The sequence below is a fragment of the Pavona decussata genome, unplaced genomic scaffold, assembly GCF_977016875.1.
Source record: "Pavona decussata unplaced genomic scaffold, jaPavDecu1.1 SCAFFOLD_180, whole genome shotgun sequence".
NCBI classification, from domain to species: Eukaryota; Metazoa; Cnidaria; class Anthozoa; order Scleractinia; family Agariciidae; genus Pavona; species Pavona decussata.
In genome coordinates, this window is record NW_028145590.1 from 2,364,167 (window position 1) to 2,391,843 (window position 27,677).

The window sequence follows — 27,677 nt, forward strand, 5'->3', positions numbered from 1 at the left end:
ATGTGTTTTTACAAAGTATTTACATTTGTTAGCTATTGATGGTTTGCATGTGACGTCATGGCGGCCATGTTGGTGGACAGGAACAATAAGATTTTTCTCCTCTGGGAGTTAAATGCTATTTTTATGCAAACTATGTGAGCAACTTTTCTTTTGTTTTGTCCACCAACATGGCGGCAATCCAAACCACCTATTGCCAAATGCCAATCCCTACAAATAGTTTGTGCTGGAAATATCGCCCCGAAATCGACGTTTAGATCAGCGTACGAATACGTCCGCCTCTCTCCGCTGAATAACGCCACATCGAGTTTGTTTGGCAAGCATCCACATGTACCGTGTGAACTGTTGCTGAATAATGTCGTACAGCGTCTCCAAGCAGGCCAACCACATCATCTGACAGAATCTGACGATCTTACTAGTATAATGGCGGCAAAGTCACGAATTCACTGTTGACGATAAACAATAGGAATGTACACTTGGAGACACTTGTGTCTCCTTCGACAATCTACGATCACAAACAATCCCCTTTCGAGGGATAATTAAGCCCTTTCGAGGAATGATTTAGCGCTTTCGAGGGATTATTGAGCCCTTTGGAGGGATTATCGAGGGATTGTTCAGTCCTTGCAACTCTTTCGAGGAATTGCCCAGGCCGTTCGGCGGATGATGCAGCCTCTTCGATCACGAGGGAATATGTCGTGTGCTGTCACGTGACCACCTTTTCTCTTTTTTTCTCCTTTGTTCTCTCCTCCACTTAATTCTGAACCTCCTCGTGGCCACAAAAAGTGCTCAAGTTTTCATTTTCATCGACCACCTTTTTCGGGTTGATATATAGATTTCAACATTGATGATACAATCCAATTTCTCGAAAATAAAATCAAATAGCTCTCACTGGAAACTTGTTATGTCTTTTTTCCCGCCGTCTTTATCATTGCGTACTAAACGTAACAAGACTTTATTTTTTGTGCTCTCTTCAAAGGCAAGACGTGGGCGTTAAGCGCTAGGTTTTATACCTTCGGCTTCAAAGAAGACGCTTCGTTACATGACGCAACACCGCTCACTTGATTGGACCATTTTGAAAGACTTTGTTCACGAAATAAAGATGTAGAAACGACAGGAAAAACCACAAGACTGCTGCAGTCTGGGTGTTACTTGTGGGTGTTACTTTTGTTGACATTACAGTTGTTCTATCTAAGTAATATAAGCTCCTTATGTTCTGTTTCTTCAACCAGAAAGCTGCTGACCAAAAATAACGCTGCTGCGCTCTAGCAAACAGCCTTGATGTCCGCATTTATAAATTATGCTACGTCATAAAGGTAAATTTACTCGAAGCTATCGGGAAACGTTGGTAAAAGCAACTCAGCGTGACTACAACGTGGTAGATAAAAAAGCGAGAAGCTGAAACAGATGGCGTCCGGCCGTTCATCAAGTAAGTAACCAAACCTTACGTAGTCATATTTTAAAGGCTTCTGAAATTTTGCTTTGATTTGTAGATTTTCTTTGATCGCTCGATTCCATTCTGATTCTGACGCAGTACATGTTCGCTAACCGACACTTTCCGAAATAGCATTTCCAAAGCCAATGATTCTGGGGTTTAAAGGAAGGTTTTAGGAACGCAATTCGTTATTAAGTTATTTTGTGAAAAACGCAGGAAAAAACCGTTGTGAAAATTGGGAAATTAACGCTCGTGTTAATTAAGGTACTCAAAATTAACACGACTTAAATTTACGCGAATTGAAGGAAAAATTTCTTCCCAATAAAGGAAATAAACGCGAATAAAGGACCAAAATCTCAAAATGAGGGAAATTAACGCGATAAAATTTGTTGAGACAACAGGAACACAATTTTTTTAAAACTAAGTGTAAAAAACCGAAAGGGAAACAATGTCCGTGGAATTGTCCCTAAACGTAAGGGTTAAGTAAAGGGATCTGGCCCTTTCAAGCGTTCTTCACGGCGTCCATGATACCGGCGGATCTTCACCCTGATAAAACAATGCCTTTTAGTTTTCCTTTCTGCAGTCTATCGATACTTTGGGACGAAAATAATGGAAATTAAGGTCGCGGGAATGAATGCGCCACTTAATTAATGACGCGAAAATTAACGTTAACAAAAATTAACGCGAGTTTTTCATTTCGCGTTAATTTAACTCTACTTTCAGTTGTTTGTATTTAAAGATTGGTGTACGAAAATTCAAAGATGTATTTTAAAGTGTGATGCACAATTCTAGAAATTTGCAAACTATTTTTAGTTGCGTCTAATTATTTATTTTTTCCACGTGATATGGTTAGGTTACAGGTTAAAAAATCTACTATTACGTCATTTCAAGAATCATTAGAACTTTAGAAGAGTTGGGCGTATCGAATTACAAATGTCATTTAGATTGACGTCATAACGGAGATTTACTCGGAGTTTTCGGAAAATGTTTAGGAAAGCAACGCAGTGAATAAACATGTTAAAGCATACTCACAAAAACACAAACAAACAAGAACAAGATAGTGTCAACAGCGGTTAGCAAACGCAAACATTCCTTCTTGCTTCCTCCTAATTAATCTATGTCTTATCAATTGTGATAGTTATTTTGAAAGTTTTCCTTAATTTGACATCATGATTAATGGCTAAAACGATTCGTTTCCAAGCTTTCGTTCGGCCTCCAACACGTGCAATGTTCGTCAGCTAATTGAAAGTTTTTTAAGGCAATGCACCTAGAACACGTTCACGAGTGTTTCTTCTTCTTCTTCTTCTTCTTCTTCTTCTTCTTCTTCTTGTTCATCTTCTTCTTCTTCCTCTTCTTCTTCTTCTTTTTCTTTTTCTGTTTTTAAGCTTAATCAAGAAAATGTAGTAATGTAGTCCGCCAATATTCAGTTAGAATGCTATGTAAAGGTCCCCTACGTTAATAGGCTACAATTATATATAGTATGTAGTATAGATACAATCAAAGGCTCCTGTGAGTCAACTCGTGAATGCAGAAGTAAATAGTGGTAACCGTAATGCAGCACTCGCATCAAACTACGCTACAAGGATTCGTGGTCGTCATACGGGACTGAAGTGTGACTTGAAAGGTATAAAAATAAACATTGTTCGTATTGAGTTTGGTTGGCCAAAGAATTCGAAATATAAATCGTATTTAACAAGAAAGACATAATAAGCAGCAGCTTAATAAGCAGCATCGTTTCTTCCGCATTTATTCCGCAGCCTACTGAGATTTTTTGGCCGTTCTCCTCTGCGAGATTGAGCTTCTCGAATAGTTGGGGGCCATTAATTTGTCCCTTAACTTTGGAAGCATTTCGTACCTTTTGCATTTTGAAGTATTTAAACAGGTGCAAGCATCATACCACTGCGCCTCAAATGCACGACTTCCTTGGTAGAGATTAATTTTTGTATTTCATAATTATTTCCGGCGTCTGACTATCTGGCACCTGTGGCGCCAAATGACTTCGGACCGCCAAAGAAGAATACGCGCAACCTCGTTCCGAGTAGGAGGGGACCCTGGGAACGAGGTTGGAATACGCAAATGAGCAGGGAACACCCGCAGACGTTTCTCCATTATATTTTCTCCTTCCATTTTGCGCGAAATCCCTGTTAACTTGGACGGCAATCTCGATCTACTTGAACCTTTCAACACGGCGCTTTTCTCACCAAAATTAAATTGTACGAAGACTATACATCGGTCAAGCGTTTTTTAGGCTATTTGCTTTAATTTCGACATCCAAAAAATGTTTATTTTAATTAAAGGAGGAGACAAACTTAAGGAAGCCGTGAGAGTTAGCAATATTTTCTGAAAGTTTACGGCCCAATCAATAGTGGATCGAACGATGGAACGACCGAGTGAGTGGCATTTCCGACTTTACGATAACTCTTTCATTGGTCATGCGCGCATTCACGAGTTGAAAATATGATAATAATATTTGTATAAAAATATGTAAAATATAAAATTGAAATATGAACTATAGTAGATTGCTCGTTTGCGTAGACTGAAGCACCAGCATATTAATAGCAATAATAATAATAATAATAATAATAATAATAATAATAATAATAATAATAATAATAATAATAATAACAATAATAGTAATAATCTTTCATTCTAATGTCCTAAAATTGAGCGTTTATTTTTATATTTATTTATTTAGTTATGTTTTAGAAACTAAAGGAAAAGTTAAGCTTTTAAGTTCAGTTTTTCCTTTAGTTTCTAGAGCTTAAATACATAAAGGAAAAGTTAAACTCTGTTTGCTTGTGACTGTTCTCAACTTTTCTTTAACCCTTTAACCCCTAATATCAAAGAACGAATTCCCCTATCTTGTTCCCATACTTTTTTCTTATAAAAGTATTGGGGAGAACGTATTAAAAGATCACGAAAATTCACCTTGGGTGATCATATCCTTAATTCTCATGATCCCAAGGGTTGAATAGGCATTGATATTACAAGGAGAAATTTGATACTGATCACTATTACGGCTTAAAGGGTTAAAGAAGAACCCCAGACCCAAGCAAACAGAGTAACCAATTATTGTTTACAGAATTGATTATAATTTAATTGCAATAAGATTTCAAATAATTAAAATACACTGCGCTTGAGAGTTTACTTTCTCGTCGGACAAACTAGATAGCAACTGCCAGTTACAGGGGCGGATCCAGAAAATCGAGAAAGAGGGGGCCGAAGAAATTGTCCCGAAATTTTCGCACGGGATTATTAAAAAAAAAATCTTTATAACACAACGTGAAAAATTCACGAAAATTCAATGTGTTCTTTAGCTTTCAAAATCATAAATAATCGATTTCTGGTAACGAAAATTGAGCATATAAAATGGTTTTCAAAGGACCAACTGGAAATGTTCTCACGCGTTAATACTAATAAACGCACACCGGCTTCGGTTTCTTCAAACAAACCCCAATATCAAAATATCTCAGTATCGTTCGCTTAGTGTCAGAAAGAAAAATAGGAACTGCTTATTGTGGCACCCTAAAAGCACTAAAATCTATTTTGTTGTTGTTACCATCATGATCATCATCATCATCATCATCATCATCATAACAAAAAAAATCATCATCATCGTCATCATTATCATTTTAGGTTTTAGATGCAGTGTCTCTGACATAAAGAAAAGATTAAGTTATCACCAGGGAGAAGTTGACGTAAGTACATAGTGACATATTAAACAGAAATCTAACAAGCTAGAGAAATGAGCTCGCAATGTCAAGATTTCTAGACAATATTAAGATAATTTCTATTTGAAGTGTCTGAATTTCATAAAGAAATATGACATCGAGCTGCTCAAAAGAGATTCGAAAATTTCATAAGAAGATATGACAGTGATCTACTCAAAAACATTTGCGGAGTTCCGGATAAGGTTAATTTTTGTGAGATTTGGTTGCGAATCAGTTCAGATAGCAAGCTTCGTATATACCATTCGTTACCGGTTAAGTTAAAATTTACCTATAAAGACGGATATTTTACGAAGTAAAGCTGATACAAACAAGCAGACAAAATGAAAAGTAATCTTTATTATTTTGAAATCACCGATGGTCTCACTTATCTATTTTTTTTTTCTTTTAGAGACTAAAGGAGACTTTAAAGACCAAGGAAGAAAATCTCAAAATTGTTACAAAGGAAATAGAGTAAGCAATTGTATTTTAACAATTTATTTTAATTAACGCTGCAATTTGGAATCGTCATGTACGCAAATGTTCACTTTCTCCTCGCCAGGGGCAGACCAGGCCTCAATTGCAAAATTAAATGCCTCTTTGCCTCCTCCAAGCGTTACTTAGTAAACGCAACGACGTAGTTTGGAGGCACAAAGACAAATCTTAGCTCTCCTATAGGTAAATTTACCCATTCCGATTAATTGGGCTGATTTGGTCAAATTTGAGAAAGAAACTTGCTGAGATCTATAAACATCTGCATATAGGAAGGCAGTGATTTTCTTCCCGCGCTACACGAACAGTAATGGAAATTGGCCGACAAAAAAATTAAGGTGTAAATGGGCCCATGCAATTCAACCTGTTAATTGCTACAAATGGGCCGAAAAATTCAAAGGTATTTTTCAGCATTTTATGATTGTCCGGTAAAACGGGATCTTGGTGAGGGCTTTTAAAATCCATAAAGAAAATTCGGGTTAATCACGTACTTTTCAGAGATAACTAAGCTTGAACTACGTAAAGAATTGGCTATATATTTTTAAACCTTTTTAGAATAATTGTTGCTGTATTATCTCTGAAAAATGAATGATTACCTCCAATTTACGTTTTGGAGTTCAATCGCCCAGGCTAAGATTTTCTTACCCGCATAGTAATAAATCGCGCAAAAATACTTCTGCCCTAGGAGACAGCTTCCTTAACCTTATCTATTGATTTTTAACATTAGAATTATCCAAGGTAGTCCTTTACATAAGGCTTATTGGCTTCCTCGGGCTACCTTGCCTCGTTAATGATTAATTTGTTAATGTTGTATTTGTGTGTGTGAGGCAATCAATAAACTGAAACTATCTAAACCGAGGGGGAAACGTTTCTGCCCACGACGAATTTGGGCCTGAAAAACTCTTTTTAAAACTTAAGCAAACGCCCTAAAACATAAGGCCTTGTTTACACACTTATCCTGGAAAAATGCGAGGGGGTCGGTTAGTGATTGATAACTTTGATGTTGCCGTGGCAACCAATTCTTGATAGGCAGTTTTTTCAGAAATGGAATAACCTGTTTAAAATGAAGAAAAAGTACTTTTCTTACTATAACTTTTATGTTTTTAGCTCTTTTTTATGTTTCTTTATTGGTTTTGATTACTTTTTGTTCAATTTCGGCACTTTCCCGGAAGTTTTGGGGAAATCGACAAATTCAAGATGTTCGCCATTTGGCAATCATGACGTAATTACCACCTAAAAGGAAACATCCTTCGACGTATCTATCTTCCAAGTCTTATAGTTATAACTTTTGTATTTGCGAGAATGGAGGGTAGGGGTGGGGGTCTGACGAATCCATCCCCTCCTCAGAAAACAAAAAAAGCCTAGTCTAGATTGGATTAAGTTCGAAAAATATATATATTGTTTTGTTCGAGCATTCTAAATTTCTGCAATTAAATTTGGCAAAATTATAAAGGAGCTGAATTAATCATGTAACCTTGTTATGAAACTTTTTCTATATTTTGGAAAATGGGAAAAGTGGAGGAAGGGGGAAATATGAAATATCGTCTTTCTATCATCGGATTTTTCTCTAGTCAGGGGCATTTTTTGACTATGATCAGAAATAAAATGATAATTGTCCTATGAAAGGTTGCTTACTTGACGAAAAGAATAGGAAGTAACCTCAATCAATCTTTATCAATTAATCAATCAATCTTTAGTTGTACTCACTCTTGCTCAAAAATAAGATTACAACAAAGAAAATATTAAGAGTAATAATGGGAGTACTGGCTGCCTGGAATAACCATAGGGGCTAGCGGAGCCAGGCAGCCAGTTGACATCAGCATTAAATAGAAATAAAATAGAGGTCAGCAAAAAACCTAAAGCATAAATGCACACATAAAAAGAAAAAGACAAGTGGAAAATGCTCAACGCTATGAGGAAAGTCTAAAATAGTTAAATTTAAATATGAATACAAAACAGTAAATAAGAAGAGCACACAATAGCAATGGCAACTAATACCAATCTATAAAACTATGGCAGAAAAAAAACATTAAGGCTTGAAAAGATGACAAAACTAAACAAAAGACTAATTTACAGGTAATTTGGGAAACAACAAAACTGCTAATAAGAATACAAGAAACTAATAATCTTTGACAAGATCGCTTTTTACTGATTCCTTAAAGTTTTAAATAGAGAGGGTTTTTGAATTTTCACCAATTGAGTTCCATACTTTGGGGCCCTTAAATCTTATATTGAATATTTCATAATGTGTTCTTACAAATTACTAATTTGTTCTTACAATTAAAATATCCGTGTTACTTTTAACCTTCGTTGCAGAATGCAATATCAGCAGTTGACTGAAGCCAAGAAAAGCAATGCAGTAGCAAAAGAGAAGGCTCAGGTTTGTCACAGAAAGGAATAAAAATGCTGCGTTGACAAAAATGATGGGGACTGGGAGAAAGGTGTCAACTGGGTAAAATGGGGGGGGGGGGGGGTGGGGGGAGGATTTGTAACTAGGAGATGTAAAGTATAAAGTATACAGATAAAATAGTTATTTTCCTTAGTGTTTTTGCGTACTTGACGGAAAGAGTAGGAAGCAACCTCTATTAAATATCCTTGTTTTACACCTCGCTTCAGCGTGCAATTTTTAAAAGCTCTGTCATTTGTGGCTGTAATTGCTTTCTTCGGCTCAGACAGGAAACAACTTACAATTACAAAAGAAAAGAAAAATACAAATGACGAGGACTGGGAGAAAGGTGTCAACTGGGTAACATGTGCGACCTTAGAAACTAGGAGATGTAAAATGGGCGAAAAAGTGAACTGGAGAGAGAATGGTGAGAACAAGAAGAGCAGAGGTCACTAAGGGACAAGGGAGGGAAAAGGGGGAAGAGGAAGAACGGAGGGATAAAGGAAGGAACGGGGAAAGGGGGAACGATCATCAAAGGGGAAACCGGAAGAAGGGAGAAAGAGAGAAGTGAGAACAAGAGAAAAGAGGGAATGATGGTGGGAACAGGGATAAAAAGAGGGAACTGGGATATAAAACATTTAAACGAAGAATAATGGGAACAGGGGAATATTGTTTGGACTGGGAAAAGGGATGCGTGGGGTAGGGCCCGTCTAAAAGGGCGAACGGAAGAAAAGAAGAGAATCAGGAGATTTAAGAACCGTACGAAAGGAAACGGAGATTATAAGATATCAGAAAATTGCAGGGCATCTTTATTTTATTGTATGAACTCTACGCATTGTCACTACGTAGCTAGTACTTATCAGTAAAATTGCATCAATTTGTCGTCTCTCAACAGGATGATTTGAGAAGGCTACAAGAAAGAAACAATGAATTCAACAGGTGAGAATTTACTGCAATAGTACAACAAAACTAAATGTAAAACGTGGAGGTAACTTTGAAAAAAGTAAAAATGTAATTGTTTGAATTTGTGTTTTTTTTCTAGGACCCTTCAGGAGTTGAAAGAAGAAGAAGAAAATAATGTTGATCAGCAACAGGTAATTTCCTTTACTTTTAACAACAGAACTGAAGGTCCTCTTCTTGCCGTGATGATTCTAATCAGAAAAACTCTCGAGTAATCTCAAAGGATACAAAAGTATTGCTTTTATTATCACTTTCATTTACATTACCATCACTGTCTCTCTTCCATCGTTATTATCATAATTATCACAACGTATCATTGTGGCCATAATCATCGTCATTATCACCCTCATCATTATTTCCATCGTCGTCATCATCATGATCATCATCATCATCATCATCATCATCATCATCGTCGTCGTCGTCATCATCATCATCATCGTCGTCGTCGTCATCATCATCATCATCATCATCATCATCATCCTCGTCGTCGTCATCATCATCATTATCATCATCATCCTCGTCGTCGTCGTCATCATCATCATCATCGTCGTCGTCGTCATTATCATCATCTTCGTCGTCGTCATCATAATCATCATCGTCGTCGTCGTCGTCATCATCATTATCATCACTTCATCGATATCGTACCATCTGCATCGTCATCATTCTCATAACTACTAGAACCACTATGACTATGAAAAGTGTTTTTTTTTTTTCAAAGTAATGTCATGGACAATTGCAAGTTGTTAGAACTTACTAAATCACTAATTACTTTTCCTCTATTGCAGAACGAGGAACTAAAAAGGTATGTATGTTATATTACTTCTGTTGGCTCTAAAAGTTTTAAATTCGCAATCTGAAAATATTATGTGGTGTGGATTTTATTTACTTGAGAAAGGCGGAAAGGAAATTTTAATTAAACTCAACGCCATATTATTTATACAAGGCGTTATTACTCAGAACTATAAACTGTCTCGTTTATTTCGTTAATTTGTGTTACACGTCGGCTGAACTTTTTGTGCAATGATCGCAGCCACGCAATAACGACTGACCGTTGCCCAATGTTTATTGTAATGGTGATTTAATTTTTAAAAAGAGCAAGTTAATAAAACAAACGTTGTGATCTGATTATCTGCAGGACTGTTCAAAGTTTAAGCAATGTACTACAAGGAAAAAAGCAAGAGGTAAGGACGGTCTGAGTTACGCTAGAATTTACTTTTCTTAGTTTCTGTATCATAATTAACCTGTCTTAAAAAATTTTCAATTTATTAAGTTCTTCTCGGAATAAAGCAAATGGATTTTGATCAGGCTTGTTATCGTGTAACAATGGAAACGCGTTCTCGTCCAATGTCTTGAGGTGCTTCAATAGGAAGACTTAGATCATTTCTATATAGAGAGCAAGTATAAGTTTATTTCCAAAATTGTGATGGGACATTTATGTAAAAACAGATGTCACCTGCTCGCACAAAGATTCAGGGTAACAATTTAGAAAAACTGCAAACTTTGGGGAAAAGATAGTGACCACGGACAATTGCATTTTATATTAAAAGAAAAACTGTTTTATCTGCAGAGCTGTTAAAAGTTTGATGAAGCAATTAGAAGAAATTTGTTAGAATTTTCTTTCAGTAGCTTGATCAAACTTTCTGTAAGAAATAAGACGTAAGGATCGCCTCATTTAAAAGTATGGTGTATTCTTCTTATTTTCTGATTTATAATCAACCTGTCTTGAAACGAATTATTTCCAGTCTTAAAGTTCTTCTTACAATAAATCAAATGGTTGTCAATCGAGTTAGTGATCGTTTTGGCATAATTTTAAACATTGGAAACGTGTTGTCATTCAATGACCCAAAGCCGGTTGGCTAATGTCAACACTAACAGTATTTGCATAGAGCATCTAAACATATTTCCAAAATATATGCTTGGATATTTATCTAGAAGAAGACGTCACCTATTTAGAGAAGGATTTGTTTGAAGGATGGCACTTAAGAAAAACCGCAACCTTTGAGGAAAAGATAGTGCCCAAGCGAAATTGGCCAAGACTAAACTTTTTATCTTCCGTCAAACATTGGTTGCGAGGCTGCGCTGTTAGGAAACTGCATGTTAGGCAAAAACCTAAATGTGGGCTAACAGAAGTCAGTTTTTCACTATGCTGTTGAAGGGCAAAGAGTTATATAAAACCCATAATTTGTAGCTTAAAGTTGAAGGATAAGGAATAGATATTTCCTGGGAATTAAGTCACGCCGTCATGCATTGAGTAGTGGCGCACGTGTCTAGTTAACGTTCGTTATTGAAGGTGCTATTAACTGGATGTTGAAAGTAATTGTACCTTTGCCATATAAATTTTACTGTGTGACATTTTAATTTTACACTTAACTGTAAAAGCTAACATTATTAGTACTAGTGTTATTAACTACTCAATAACTGAGAGTGAGGTCGTTACGGGAAATTCTCAAACTGAGGCCTTGCCGGCTAGGCCGAGGTTTGATATTTCCCGTAACGGCCGAACGGTCGATGCTATTAAGTTGTTTATTACATGGCTTTCTTTTTAAGAAAAAAAAAATATATATTTCAATTCAAGCCTAACCCTAATCCGAAATCGGCCCGGGGCATTACCTGTGCGTAATGCCCTGCTCTGATCGCTGTTAGCCAATCAGTGCACGCGTTATATCGGCCACTAGCCTTAGCCATATAATATTACCATATAGTGCTCAGTGGTTGAGTGTTGGAATCGTACTTTTCAAGTTGTAACATGACCCCCAAGCTATTGCTTTGAAACTCATCTTGGATAAATAAAAGGTATGGTATGGTGTGGTATGGTAGTCTCTACGATTCGGGTTGAAAAAAAAAAATGCTTACCTTTCATGTGAATGGTCTTGGTTATCATTTTGTTTTACGAGGGTCTGGATGGGGGGGTACAAATGTCAGTTGTCAGTTAAATTTTAAGCCATTTGTCAGTTGTCAGTTAAATTTTGGACCATTTGTCAGTTGTCAGTTAAATGGCTGTTAATAATTAACTGCAGATTTTAATAATTTCTTGAGGAGCCAAATAAACTTAAACGTCATGTAAGACAGATAGGAGCGTACCCTGATAACCGAAAAAAGTATTGTAAAAACTTGTTTCTGGTTAATGTTTAATTTTATGTTTACATTTTTGCAACAACAATCGTTTCTTTGGTCGGCTTTATACAAATCATCCGATGGCCAATCTACTAAGAACATACCTTACGAATCCCAGCGAAAATGGGCGCGTATTGGTCGGCCAGACCTTGAAACTGCGACAGGTGAAATTTCCTCCTCAGTGTGAGAGTGTCTGAAGCTGTATCGTACTCGACCTCTTGTGGAGGTCGCACAGCACCAACGACCACATCAATGAGACAGTCATTTACAAAGGGAGTAGGGAATCATCGAGTTTGAATTCGAGTTCGAGTTAGAGTTAGAGTTCAAATTAGAGTTCGAGTTGGACTTCGAGTTAGAGTTCGAGTTAGACTTTGAGTTGGACTTCATGAAAAATCGATAATATCGATTTGACACACGAAATAAATTTATCGATTTTCACCGATTTCCGTTATCAATCGGTAAAAATCATCCGTAAAAATCGCCTATGCCTCTTTCTACCCTTCAGGCGACGATCGTTTTCTCTATGTATAGCCCCCACAAAATGAATGTGAGTCACTCGCACGTGTTAAGTTTCGAACTGGTGAGAGCTATTGAAAGTGTATCGATGGGAAAACAAACCCGCGATTACTAGTCTCGCAGAAAATTCAAAATTATAAATGAACGGAAAAGACAACTAACCGCCAGGCTATATCTTTCGGGTAATTAAATACCTGACCTACTGTAGTCCAATACTAAGCCACTCGACCGTCTAAGCATATAAAGCTACGGACAGATAAATCCAACGACAAAACGTTATTTGTTTATTCAGTATCTTCCAAAAGTACTGTTTAGATCGATGATGAAATGAAGACAACACTTACATTGTATCGCCATACAAGAGAGAAAATAAATGGAACAAAAACTCACTGAAATCGCGCTCAATCGTTCCAAAAACCACATAGGAGAAAGGACAACAGACAAGGGAGTTCAGGTAGGGATATTTTTTTATCGAAAATTCGTTGGTATTTTTAAATTGAACAGATCGAAACTGTTTTCTTTTGTTGTACACCATTTTTGTTTTCGTATAGACCATGCTTAGTATCTACCTTTTTCAAAAAAAAAAAAAATCGTATACATGCCATCCTTCGTTTGGGAAAGAAGGGGGTGGGGGGGGGGGGGGGGGGGTCCGATTTCATTTGGGAGCCCTTCCAGAGCGCGCTTTTAAAAATATTAATGAAGTATTTTGCTTTTTGTATTTTTATATAGTAAAAAAAAATAACGAAATTTTGCTTTTTGTATTTTTATAGTAGTTTAACTCCGATTCCAACTCGAACTTCAACTCGAAGTCTAACTCGAATCCAAACTCGATGATTCGGGAGTCCCATTTACAAATGTTACTTCTGTAACATCATTAGATGGCACCTCCTTTGTGATGGTTCCAAAGTCTTGGGAATACTGTAAGGCGGTGAACGTTTCATGTTTAAAATGGGAGACGGCGTGAATGTTCTCCACAACTGTTGTGAGTAACGTGCACAACTCAACCTCTTCAAGGTATTCCTTGTAAGTCGCAGCTAGCTATGCTGTCATGCAGCCGCCGCATTCCTTGTTTCAGAAGCGTTAGTTCGCTGCCTGTTTCCTCTAGCGGCTTGGCAGCTCCATTTTAAACTGACCATCTATGATTACCGCAAAATTTTCGCTTCTTCCTCCCTGCTTCGGTGCCATGTGGTAAAGTTTTAAATCAAACTCTCCAAGGCCGAATTTTATTGCCAGTTCTCTCAGCCCAAGAAATGACAACAGATGCTTCTTTAGATACTGAATTGTCTCTAGCTCATCGCAATTGATTGGAATACGACTTCGGTGTCGTTCGAATGCCGTATCCGAATCAACGCGGCAAAAGCTAGCAATCGCCTTTATTACGCCGGAACGAGTGGACATGGTATAGACTCGGTATATTGTTAGAGCGCGTTCCACGTTTTTTGGGTCATGTTAGCAATAAACTATTAACTACTATGAATTGTTAGTATAAAATATGACGCCCTACTCTGCTGCTGTTTACTGTACACGTTTGCTTGGTGATTTGGTATAAAATATGTCAATTATTACCCAAAAAACGTAGCAGCAGGTCTTTCGTCAGTTGTCAGTACCAGCGAGTATAAATGTCAGTTGTCGGTTAAATTTTACGCTATTTGTCAGTTGTCAGTTAAAATTTTGGCTATTTGTCAGTTGTCAGTTAACCCCATCCAGACCCTCTTTTACGTTTGACAACACTAATTTCAAAATCGTTCTGCAGCCAACTGTTTCATATTGTTATTTTCAAATACAGAGAGACAAGCTTAAGGCCTCTGCAGATGAAGTGAATAAGACTTTCCAGGTTTGTTGAATTATTTCATCTGTTTCCAAAGTTTTCGCTCTGTTTTGCTTCAAAGTAAGAATGTTCTTTGTATTTTGAGAATCGAATCCCAACATAATACTGTTCTGTGATGTGCATCAAACACTGGCTTAATTTTTTTAGGGTATTTCCTCCTCGACATAATAACTTTCACTAATGTACCGTTAGTACTTTCCATCGTTTCGTTTTCTTATTTCTTTTTCTTTCTTTTCTTTTCTTTTCATTTGTTCAATCAACAGACCCTTTTAGAAAGGCAGCAGCAACTGGATAGGTGAGCGTGTTGAACTGTAGTAATAGCTTCTGGTCAGTTTTAAATCTCGAACTTACGTTAATAGTGGGTCCAACTGATCCGACTGGCTTGTTCATAGGATAAAAAGGTTCATCTTGCCATGCGCATTGGTTAAAGAGTAAGTCGGAGTCTCAGACTGTAATCGAACGCATGATCGCTCCGTTCCTCCGCTTCAGTCAAAAAACGAACCCCTGAAAACGTATCAGTGCGAGTGATCAGCGAATGGAAAGTTTTAAAGCAATTGGTCTTGTGATATTGAAAAGTTGCAAGTAAAAGAGTTCTATCATTTGAAGGGATTGCCTTTGTATTATTGTTGTTTGTTTGTTTTTGCGGGAGTGTGGGCGGAGGAGAGGAGGTTTCATGTGAACACTGAGTGATCTGAAAACGATTTTCTAAACGTAGAACTTTTGTTTCGTTTCCAATTGAAGAGAAAGCTCTTGAAATTGAGTACTTTGGAATTGTGTCAGCGACAACAGGGCCTAAATAATTCCTTCGAGTTTTGATCGGTTCACTTTATTCTCCCCGTTTTATCTCTGTTTCTAACGATTGCCTAGCTGACGGCTTTCCAACTGCTATGACTAAAACGTTTTGCCAATTATTTTTTCTGTAGTCAAATAAAACAATTGAAATGCGAAGGAAAGGAATATACAGAGCAGGTGGGTTTATATAAACTTTAACGGGAATAGGCATCTTGCACCAAGAAATCACGTGACCCACATTTCTCCTTTTAATACAAGTCGCCTTTTACTAGAAGATCTCCTTTTGTGAGGAAAGAATCCAGAAATTTTTCAAAGTAAGCTTGAGAAAGGAAATATTACTAAAGCTCACATTTCCGGGCAGCAACCAAATATAAGGAAGGAGAAGAATGTATTATAGGAATCCACCCACGACTATGCTTATATCTATTAACAGACAAATTGATTGATTGATTGATTGATTGATTGATTGATTGATCGTTTGATTGGTTGGTTGGCTGGTTGATTGATTGATTGGTTCAGTGATTGATTGCTTGATTGATTGATTGATTGATTGATTGATTGATTGGCTGGTTGGTTGATTCATTGATTGGTTTCTTGTATGGTTTAGCCTCATTTCCTTTCGTTTTATTAGCTTTCCAAAGATGAAGAAATGGAAGCACACGATGCCGATGTGGAGGAAAAGTGAGTGTAAATTTTTCTGCACACGCGTAGATATTTTTAAAATACCTAAACCACAAAAAGTTGGCGGCGCTAGTTGTGAGAGATTAGCACAAATCATCCGAAAAGACACGAATAACGGTGACTTATAAAGATGACAAGAATGATCCGAATGCAAATGCGGCGAATTAAAAAGATCCAGAACGAACCACATAACCGCTAAGGATGCTTAATGTTACTGGACATGAAACTGATAGAGGATAAGATTGTTACACGGCGGTGCGACGATATGAATTTATTTTCGAGCTCTAAAAGCAATATTTTACGAGCGAGCGCAGCGAGTGAGTAAAATGTTTTTAACAAGAGAAAATAAAATTCGTATCTTCAAGCCACCGTACAATTTTCTTTTTATTACATAGACAAATCTATCGCTCGCCATTTTTCACCGGCTGTTTGCATAACCAACCGCGAAAAAGCCGGAAATGACGTCATCAATATAATTACTGGTGAGGATATGGAAAATACGCACCTATGAATTTTCGAGTGGAGTATTTTCCAGTAAAACACGCCCAGTCCCGCAGCAGGGCTAAAACAATGGGGGGGGGGGGGGCAAATTGGCTAAACAAAACTACCGCCCTACCCCCCTCCCCCCCGTCACTCAAGGAAAACAATAACTTTGTACTTGTATCACACTGTTTGGTACATTTCTTTGCCGTTTCTTTTACCCTGACTGCCACGTAAAATTTCCTAATTTCACGTTTGAAGGATGAGGTAAGCAAACGACGACATATTTTTCTTTCTATTTTTAAATTTGGAATCGAGCAGTAAGAATCCGACTGTGGGAGAATTTTTTGCTGTGGCTCTTGAGAGGACATTCGAGTGGTGTATGGCTTTCGACAACGTGCGAACATTAAAATTCTTATAAACTAGGGACATTTATATTACTATCAATGAGCGGACGTCTTAGAAAACATCCGGGGAGGGGGGTTCAAGCCCCCCCCCCCCCCCCCGCCTCCTCCCCTGCCCTTCCCCCTGCTACGGGCCTGACTCGTGTCTATATAATAAACTGGAATATCTGTTCTCGTGATCACTCTGAGGGTATTGTGGGTGTAACGAAATTGGTGGTTAATGATACGGGTGGCCATCAAGGGTTTTACTGCTCCTTTGAGAGCTGCTTTTTTACGTTTATTTTATATTACACAATAGGTTCGTTTAATTGCTTTATTTTTGTGTAGGGAACTACAGGATTTAACCAGCGAACTGCAGAAAGAGAGAGAACAGGTTGGTGCAAATCTGGCTCCTCTAACGTTGTATTAACTTTTACTGGTTTGCTCTGTGAACAAATACGATGCCAAAAACATTCCAAAAATGTTGAAAACGTGTTCACGTTGAAAAAGAAAGGGTGTTCAATTATTTAGCGAGGGAATAAACAGAAAGCAACTGACTTCCAGAAGCAAACTAACGGCTTTCTGCAACAGGAGAGATTTTGCACCCACTAAGATAAACGAGACATCTTGGCAAGCTAGATTATTTGCTAGATTTATAAGTGACTGAAATATTTCCTGCTGACTGTTAGGATTACGACTGTTGAAAACGCCGAGTGTGTTGATAACTAGAACGGAGTGCAAATATTACGATGAAATTTAGCTTGCATTTTGGATAAGAGATAACAAATTCTTTGTTAAATTAGTTCGGCGAAGCAAAGTTTACTTCATCTTTTTAAAATGTTCCTTGGTTTTTGTTTTAGACAAATGCGGCCTTAGACGAGGAGGAGTGGACAGTGGAGGTACTATGGTTATACCAGCTGTTGCATAAACTGGACCTAAGGGTTGAGAAAAATCATACGTCATTTGTTCTCATGTCGATAATTTTGAGATACCTGTATTAACGATTTGTCAATGAAGTTGATAGAAAGAACAACAAAAATAAGCAAACAATCAACAAAGTAATCAAAGACATAAATTACCAAATAACGTCCGGGTTTCCTTGCGTGTGCGTTGGTTTTGCTTTAACATTTCATGAACCATTTTGAATTAAAATCTAACATCGGCCTATGAATGTCATTTCAATGTTCAAGTAGAACCTTCTCATAAACTCCTTGTTGTTAAACCTCAAAACGAATTTTTTATCTGCTACTGTCAAAGCAAGCTCACATGAAAACTTAGTTACATGAATTGAGGATTATTCTAAACTGTGTTATTTTCTCTATATTCTGTAGGAGCTGAAAAACAATATGGAAAGGTAAACGAGAGAAAAAGGAAAGTTTAAAATCCTCTTTCTTTCTTTTCGCGTTAAATGTTACATAAGCTTAAATACTGTGTTTGTCTTTATAGAGAGATGCAAGAAATGTCAGAGAGAATTGGGGACATTGAAAAGGTATGAATACTATGACTTTCGTTTTCGTCACGTCCACAGGGGCTGGGAATTTTGTGGCCTGAGATTCAGTGATACATATATGGATCGGTCCAGGGGCCCGTTTCTCGAACGTCCCGGTAACTTACCCGGTCCGATAAGTGTCTTTGGTGTTAAATGTTTCTTAACAGAAGTCAGTCAATTATTGTTAGCTTTGAATACTAAATTTTCAATTCTGTGAAAACATTGGTCAAGTACCATGTCTGTAATCACTGTGTAATCGGCGAAAAAAACATTCAAACATATGCTTATCGGGCCCGGTAAGTTACCGGGACTTTCGAGAAACGGGCCCCAGCCTACTTTCCAGACCCAATTGCGATATTATTCCATGAAGACAGCTTAGCTGAAGACCTTAACAACGCGTAACCGAAGACCAGAAACGGACAGAGGCTAGGATAGGGCTCAGTTTTAGCGGGATGGGTCCAAACATAGGGACGGGATGCGGGATTTTAGGGATGTCATACGCCCAATACCGGCTGAAATTAGCCGGTACTGATAAGCGGAGTTCGGTAAAGTGTTTAATGTGTTTGACAAGAGTGAGATTTAAGACAACGAATCCCGAAATAACGATTAATCCGTGCAGTGCCACAAAGGGATCCGGCAAAACGCGGGCTTTAACTGGCGCGTGGCGGCACAAACTTATGGGAGCTTTTAACTGGTGTCGTCTGCCTGGTATCATCCCTTGCTTTGCAAACGCATTCGTTGGTTGACCACAAATGGTAACCGGAAGATAAATCTCCATATTGCTTTTGACGCTATCAAATCTGAAATTGCCATTCCGTCTATGATTCATGAACGCCTATGTTTGAGTGGGATGGCGAAGCACTTTTGATCCTTATAAGGCGACCATGTCAACTATATATGCAAATCTTTAAAAGTTTTCTCCTTGTGAAATATGTTGTTGTTTTCTTGTTTCTTCAGTCATTCCGTGAAGATATCGAGGAGCTTAAAAGGTAAATAACAATCTTCTCATGCTTCCAACCTATTAGTGTTATTTCCAAAAGGGAGTATAACTTCGTAACCATTTTTAACATTTCTACGCTAACTGAAAATAAATTTAATGGAAGCATATAATTACAGTATTTATGTCAAATACGTTTTCATTTTCTTCCAATTTAGAGAAGGCCAAAGAAAGGCCGAAGAATTTTCAGTATGGCGACAACAGGTGAGAAATAGAACAAATTCTATAGAACAAATCTCCGTTGCTGTTTAAACCTTTTCTTTGACCCTAAATGCTACGGCTAAAAAAATCTCGTTGCTGTTTGAAGCTATTCTTTGACTTTAAATGCTATTGAACAAATCTCATTGGTGTTTGAAGCTATTCTTTGACTCTAAATGCTATTCAGTGAACAAATGTCGTTGCTGTTTAAACCTTTTCTTTGACTCCAAAATGCTATTGAACAAATCTCGTGGCTGTTTGAAGCTATTCTTTGACTCTAAATGCTATTGAACAAATCTCGTTGCTGTTTGAAGCTATTCTTTGACTCTAAATGCAATTGAACAAATCTCGTTGCTGTTTGAAGCTATTCTTTGACTCCAAAATGCTATTGAACAAATCTCGTTGCTGTTTAAACCTTTACTTTGACTCTAAATGCTATTGAACAAATCTCGTTGCTGTTTGAAGCTATTCTTTGACTCTAAATGCTATTGAACAAATCTCGTTGCTGTTTAAACCTTTTCTTTGACTCTAAATGCTATTGAACAAATCTCGTTGCTGTTTGAGTCTATTCTTTGACTCTAAATGCTATTGAACAAATCTCGTTGCTGTTTAAACCTTTACTTTGGCTCTAAATGCTATTGAACGAATCTCGTTGCTGTTTGAAGCTATTCTTTGACTCTAAATGCTATTGAACAAATCTCGTTGCTGTTTAAACCTTTACTTTGACTCTAAATGCAATTGAACAAATCTCGTTGCTGTTTAAACATTTTCTTTGCCTCTTAATGCTATTGAACAAATTTTGTTGCTGTTTAAACCTCTTCTTTGACTCTAAATGCCACTGAACAAATCTCGTTGCTGTTTGAAGCTATTTTTTGACTCTAAATGCTATTGAACAAATCTCGTTGCTGTTTGAAGCTATTTTTTGACTCCAAATGCTATTGAACAAATCTCGTTGCTGTTTAAACATTTTCTTTGCCTCTTAATGCTATTGAACAAATTTTGTTGCTGTTTAAACCTCTTCTTTGACTCTAAATGCCACTGAACAAATCTCGTTGCTGTTTAAACGTGTCCTCTGACTCTAAATGCTATTGAACAGATATCTTTGCTGTTTGAACCTTTTCTTTGACCCTAAATGTTCCTGAACAAATCTCGCTGCTGTTTAAACCTTTTCTTTTTTACTGGTGAGGGGGTGAGGGGGGCAGGAAGGGGTAAGATGACGTCACATATGCAGACATGATAAGTGAAATTTTGTCAGCTGAGATCACTCCTGCGTTTTCGCACAGCCGAATGCTCTTTTCATTTTCCCGAAGTTATTCCTTACGATAATGAAAACAAAACACTTCAAACGAACTCAAAATATGAGGGTACTTTGTTAGCCCTTCCTTACTGGCTTGGAGGTGGGTCCATAGCCGTATTAACCCTGACTTCACAAGGTCCCTTGCCATTAACTTGGACTTGTCATTATAAAACGTACACTGGCCTGTCAAGGTAATTAGTCTAACTATTGTTGTTTTTTTTTTCAGGTCAAGGCGGAACTTGAAATGAAAGCAAAGTAAGTCGAACAAAATAGAGAATCTAGCCTAAGATGAAAACTATTGCATCAATAATATAACGAGCGTCGACCATTTTTTTGACGTTAGAGTGAGTGCAGTGAGATGTAAGTAGTCAGTCGGCCTACGAGATAGAAATGCGTCGACTACAGATGAAAATAGAAACGGAAAGGAGTCTGATCTCGCGAACTAACAGATAAAGAAATTCTGTGGATTAGAGCCCCACGCACATGTCATTGATGCGCATGAGCGAAACATCAACCGCTGGCCATTCGCACAGGATAGGGTGTCTGTTTTCTGATTGGTTTGGTACATCACATAGTAACGCTTACTGCAAAATGAGGATCGTTATAATAGCTTTATAAATTAATAAAAGCAGTTCAAGGACGGGGTTTGTAACTGCTTTGATATACAATCAAGAACCACTAGTGACTCAGAGATAAATTTTTGTGCTTTCTTTTTTTTACAGTGAACTTGCAGAGCAAAACAAAATTCTCGCCGAACTTGAAGTGAGTACTGAGAATACACTCATTCATCCAGAAATATTTTAACTATGTCATGGTCAAATAGCGTAAACAACTAAGAAACTAACATCATAAATACGATTCAATGGCCCGCACAGTGCAATTTCTGTACAAATTGTTTGTAGGCTTGAAACAAATGACTAAAATATTTTATACCTATTCCAGGGAAAAAATGTAAATTCTAGGCCAATTGTAGCGCGCTTCCTCTTTCTTTATTATTAACTCGAGCAGGCTTTCACGACAATAATTCACAAGAAGATTTCTATTTTCGTAAACCCATGCTTCTGTGGTTCATTGAGAGATGGGAAATTTCAAGGGGGGAGGGGGGGATTCTGAATTATCAGGATATGATTATTTCATGTAAGTCATTACCGAAGTGTAGCATATCAACGAGAGCAAACCAACCGAGAGATTGCACATGACGAACTGCTGCGTACCTTTAATACTGTCGATTGCGATAGATTAATTGCATGAAAACATGAATTTGAAATCAATTCTCGCACTTTGAATATCAACGTTTTAAAATAGACCGTTCACAGTCCCCTATTTTTTCCGTTTTCGAGACTCGTACGCTTCGATGGAACTTCCGCCATCTCGGTTTCTGAAGGCGAGCGCAACCTGCGGAGGTTGCCTAAACTACGGAGGGGAGGGGGCTTGTAAGGATAGGTTGAGCTACGGCTCCCCTCAGTGGTTTAGACACTCTCCCCAGGTTACGCTCGCCGTTACGAACGAAGATGGCGGGAGTTCGATCGATCGGAAGCGTTCGAGTTTCGAAAATCCCACGGAAAAATAGGGAATTGTGAACAGTCTCGATTTAAAAGGTTTCATGCATGTGCTTTCTACACCACCCTTTACAAAGCCTCAAACGCCACAGGAAAGTAAAAGGCCAGGGAACTTGTGATATTAAATACTAGTTCAATTAATGTATTTTTTACTATAGTAACTGGTGTAAACTTATAACATGTTATCTCAGCAGTTTCCAGTAAGAAAGAAATCACGAAAATCCAGAAGTCTTATGAGACGTTTCTGCAATCTGTTCTCTCGTTGTCGTCGTTAAGAAGATGATATGGCGTCAGGTTTTTGTTTGTGTTTGCGGATTGTATATATTTTGCCGTATTGTAAATAGTTTATAACAGTTACTGTATATAACAATGTTTCTACTTCAAACTGACGTGAACAAATGTCTTCTCTTTTAACTAAATGCAGTAAAAAGTGCTCCTTTTGGAAAGTGTTCAAACAAATAAATATATGTTTTTACAGCTTGAAGTGGAGTTCAGTTCTTTTCCTTTCGTAATATTGAAAGACATACATTTTCGAAACTGGATCTGTAGTGATTATCAAAAGTGAGATTGATTATAGACGTAACTTTGTGTTGCACTATTTTAGTTGGAATCTGAGGAAAGGGGCAAGGCGTGTCCAGAACAGGAAATAAAACTGAAATTTAAATAGGGGCAGGGTAGGGAGGGGGCACGCTGTGTCTTAAGGATCTCGCACACCAAAAAAGTCATTCAAGTTGGGGGAGGGGAGGGAAAGCGAGGGAGATGAGGGTTAGGGCGTGCACACAGCATCACGCACATGACCTAAGACATTAAGCAGTTTATGGTTATTAACGGGATCGCCAATTGTAAGTCATCTTTCGTTTCATGGATAGTTAGGGAAGAAAACCATTTCCCATGAGCAGAGCAGAATTTCCTAATTGCCCTGTATTTAAGTATAACGCTTTTCTAGCGATTTCTCTATTCCTCAGTTGCTTTTGAGTGCAGAGGAAGAAAACTGTGTGGACGAAAATATGAATGGGATTGTTGAATACTCAGAATAAAACAACTGAGAAATAGAGAAACAGCGAAACTATGCTTTCCTGTGTTGACGTCACAGCTCTACTATCCCCAGTCTCCCGTGTCGCGCGATATTGTGCCCAGCCGGAAGTGAAATTTGGCGCTTTTATACTGCTCAAACGCGGAGAAATAAATTGACAACGTTTTCTTTTCAATTTTCATAGGAGAACAACATGGCAATTTGATCAAGCAAATAAAAAGATCTGTCATACGCACTTTAATTAATTCCGATGAGGAAAACTTCATTTTCATTTCAGTTATTTTTTTAGACAACGGGCCTTTGGAGCCAGAATAGAACGCTTCTCGGGTACATCCAACGAAATTTACGAGGAGAATGCTCCCATCTTCCCTCTTCTGTCGTATCTGTACAGATCCACTCAGCCTTAAACACGTGCGAGCACGAAATCAAACCCGTCCCCTCCCAACGAGGAGACGCGACGCACAGGGCGATAAAGTTTTCTCTTCCCTTTAGTTTCAGAACTGGCCGACCAGAACCGGTCGGTACGTTCACAAAAATTAATGGATATAAGCTCACTATAGACAATGGCGCGCGTGAGTCGTCGTAATCTTCCTTTAGCCAACTTGGAGCTACGCGCCTTGATGTGCTTTCTATTATCTCACATCCAACACGCGCAAGTCTCGGAGTAAAATATGACCAAATGCACTTGGCGACGGGATGTTTTTTACTTCGTCTCTGACACAAAGCAAAAGGTGCTCACCTTTTTATGCCTAAAAATCTTTCTCTTTATATTTGCCATTTTAAATGCGCACTTTGCAAAACACGCGCGGTATGTTTCTTTTTTTTTAAAGGTGCGTGCAAATGTGGTCGTCAGCGATTGGTTTCAGTTTCTAATCCATATTGATAACTAACTTCACACGTAGTTCTCGGACTTGTAAGAAATCTGTTAGAAAGAGCGGTTTGACGGTCCTCTTTAACGAAGAAATATGATGAAATTGGAAGGTGTAATCATAAATCACAGAAAGAAGTATCCACTAAAGGTGAGTCCTATACTACAAATATTATTTAAGGTTTGTGTGGACCCTACAAACAAGCTATGAATATGTTGCCTACTTAACACGTGCGTTGGCTCGCTGCTTGTTGAAAACGACGATTGTAACTCCTCGAGTGCTCAAAATGGATTAAAACTCACTCTCGTTCTTTGTAGAATCTTTAACGTTACTTCGAAAGCTAAAGGAACGTACAGACTGTTCCTTTATATACAGAATTTGGCAATTTTGTGACTCGAACTTTATTCATGCTCAGTTCTTTGTGTAAGAAGGTTAGTATTACAGTGATGCATGTATAATTAATGTTGGAGCTGTGCCGAATGTTTTCTTTTTATCGGCCTTTGCCGAATTGATTCCTCGGTTAAAATTGACCTTTTCACAGTTTGAAGCAAGGCGCAAACAATGATATTTAATTTAGATTGTTCTACAGAAATACTAACATGATAATTTGGGAGAATTCAATCTTCAAAACATGCTTGTTTGACTATCGAGACATATTTTCTTTGGTGATCATTCCATTCATTCTCGTGACCTGCATGTTGGGTTCACATCAGTGATCATGTTATAAGGAGAAATCAGGTGCTGATCACTATATTGGGGCTTAATAGGTTAAGGGGGCTCGTAAGGGTTTTTCATTGTTGTAATTGTTTGTGAAATGGTGAAAGGTAACAAAAAATTGAATCCGATCATATAACCAAACTACAAATATTATTTTCTCTGTTGTTGGAAAAATGCAATTTCTGACATTATAGCAGTTACCATGGCAACAGGTCAACCACTAATTTTCGGGTTTTTCATATTATCTCAAGAACTAAGTCTGTGACCTACCGTATTTATTGCTTTGTTGGAAAGACATACTGAGTGTTGCATGCATACAAAAATTCAAGGTTGTTTCACCGCGCAAAGTTTTTTGAGATAAAAGCAAATGTTTCTTGTCAGTTTTATTTCCGTTCCGCGTGATTTTACACCGCATTTCCATTTCCGGTTGAAGTTGAAGTTGATCTTAATCCCAACAACACTATTTGAAGCTTTCTAAAGATTGATATTTTGGCCCGTTTATTTCTCCAATAATATAGCATTTGCTGCAAATCTTTACGTTGATTTTTGTTTTCAGGATTCATTCAGTTAATTACTGAAAACGGGAAACGAAAGGACGGATGGAATGCAAGAGAATCTGGATTCTGGAAACAAGAACAGAGACGTATTAAAGGTAAGAACTTTGAAATGATATATTGGATAATAAATTTCTTAAAAAAATAATAGCTGACTGAATCTATTATTTGAAGGTAAAAAACAAGACAAAACCTTGTAGACTCGACTAAAAATGAATTTTTTTCAGCCAAAAAATGAAAGAAAGGATGTCGGGGATAGGTGGTTTTTTATTCAATGGTCCGAGTGAATTATACAAGGCTGTAAATCAAGCTATTTATTTTAAGGTATTTAATTAACAATTTCGCGTTAGCCTGCTTCATGTTTTCTTTTTCTTTTTAACTTAAAGCAAAATAATGACCACATTGAAAGTCTCGAAACTAAAATCTGCCCTCTGCGTCAAGTTTATCATATCGTTAACCTAGTCTGGCTGTAAATGGAGCAAACTGGTTTGTTTTGATCTTGTCTTTGGAGTTGATAGCCTAATTTTCTATTTGGACAAAACAAAACATGCATGTAACAAACCAGTATCGTTAGTTAACATTTCACAGTCTTGGCATGAAGAGATCACGTTCGAAGACTAATGCACACTTCACAAATCCCAAATTATTTTTTCTTAGCAACGCCTGGTAACTTAGCATGCATTTTGCCACCTATCAAATTTGGCGTAGAAAAATAATCGAGATTATTATTTGCTATGCTTTCAGAATAGTCGGTAGGTCAGTTGTACAAGAATTGATACAAAATCCTTTAACAAATTGAGGTTTTGAGCCTGAGAATGTAACTTTAATTTGTCTGTCACTCAGAATATAGTAATCATACAAGAACTCAAGTTTTTCTATCCTGAGAATGGATCGTTTTAAGGTTACCGTATACCTTCAGAGGCGTCTCGCGTCCAAGCGATGTGTAGTGCGTCCAGTTTAAACTGTAGATACCTAAACCCTTATATCAAATTAAAGCTTATAGCGCTAGCTATCAAACTATACCAAGAATTTTGAAATAAAATGAATTGTCCAATTTTTCACGACTTCTAAATTTGAGCGTCTGAATCACCTTTTGAAAGCTGCAAGTCAAAGCGAATTTTATTTTTCGCTAATTTAATGTGCTCCTCATTTTCCGGACCCAAAGCGCTAAAAAACGTGTCTGTGTTTTGCCATATTCAATCGCAGTGAAAAGTTACAGAACATTTTCGAAATAGGATCAAGAATATGTGGAGTGATCCTACAAAAAACGCTCTCGGAGAAAAAATATTTCGAAAGAAAAAACTCGCAGACACGGGTCTGTTGTTTACATGTTAAACTAGCTACTGTCCAAATTTGAAGGCAAACGAACAAATTCCCTTTGAGTTTTAGCTCTTTAAAGTGTCTCCTCCAAGTGAAAAAATTGATTCGAGAAAACAGTGCTAAATATTCGGCAATTCATTTTATTTCAAAATTCTTGGTATAGTTTGATAGCTAGCTCTATAAGCTTTAATTTTATATAAAGGATCAAGTACCTACAGTTTAAACCGGACTCGCTACATCGCTTGGATGCGAGACACCTCTAAAGGTATACGGTAACCTTAATTAGAATTTCGCATTGAAGGCAAGTTTCGATTTCCTTCATACTACGTCAAACAGCTGAACCTTCACTTAGTTTCACATCTTGTAGTTCGAATGTTTTTATTATGTTACAATGCAAACTTTATCCAGGCATATGACTTTTGTTTGATTTCCAAACAAAAAAAATTACCATAGAAACGAAATCACGAGACACTATGTTCCAAGGAAGCCAATTTTGTCGTTATAACCCGCATAGAAGTAAACCACAATTTCTCAAATAATATTCATTGGCAATACTATATATTTGAGAACACTTTTTGACCGTTTCCAAGTATATATAGATTAATTTCTCACAAGTTGGTGTTGACTATTTTTTGCATCACGCCATATTATTTTTGTCATCAGGATGATTGGAAAAAAACAAGACACTTTAAAGAATTGAGATTTTGACGCTTGCTTTTGCGGTTTTCTAGTGCGATGTGTTTATCGAACGCAGATATTAAGATAAATATTGACGAAATAAAAAAGGGAGGAACTAAAAAGTTGATCAATTCCAAAAGAAAACTTTTGCCAAATGGAAAAATTGCAGCAAAAATATTTTCAAGATACGAGAAAGGG

General features: G+C 37.4%; 1 protein-coding gene across 2 annotated transcripts; it reads left to right on the forward strand.

Annotated features, from left to right (window-relative positions):
- Positions 1-1,295: 1,295 nt before the first annotated feature.
- On the forward strand, positions 1,296-22,734 carry LOC146463233 (uncharacterized). 2 transcript variants are annotated; one of them, XM_085084816.1, is made up of 21 exons: positions 1,296-1,423; positions 5,066-5,127; positions 5,549-5,610; positions 7,945-8,008; positions 8,910-8,953; positions 9,057-9,108; positions 9,760-9,776; positions 10,110-10,155; positions 14,391-14,438; positions 14,696-14,727; positions 15,356-15,401; positions 15,856-15,905; positions 17,117-17,162; positions 17,629-17,667; positions 18,100-18,122; positions 18,215-18,257; positions 19,215-19,246; positions 19,413-19,458; positions 20,976-21,004; positions 21,472-21,511; positions 22,500-22,734. In XM_085084816.1, the coding sequence occupies exons 1-21, from the start codon at positions 1,402-1,404 to the stop codon at positions 22,581-22,583; spliced, it is 927 nt and encodes a 308-aa protein (XP_084940942.1). In that variant the 5' UTR covers positions 1,296-1,401; the 3' UTR covers positions 22,584-22,734. The 2 variants fall into 2 exon arrangements, with proteins under 2 accessions (XP_084940942.1, XP_084940943.1); XM_085084817.1 differs by having other exon boundaries at positions 22,503-22,734.
- The last annotated feature ends 4,943 nt before the right edge of the window (positions 22,735-27,677 follow it).

Bases quoted from the DNA above. Each gene is read 5' to 3' on its own strand.
- LOC146463233 (XM_085084816.1), top strand. From the start codon at position 1,402: ATGGCGTCCGGCCGTTCATCAA. The intron at 10,156-14,390 runs GTAAGGACGGTC...TTTCAAATACAG, and splicing joins TACAAGGAAAAAAGCAAGAG to AGAGACAAGCTTAAGGCCTC. The intron at 18,258-19,214 runs GTATGAATACTA...TTGTTTCTTCAG, and splicing joins GAATTGGGGACATTGAAAAG to TCATTCCGTGAAGATATCGA.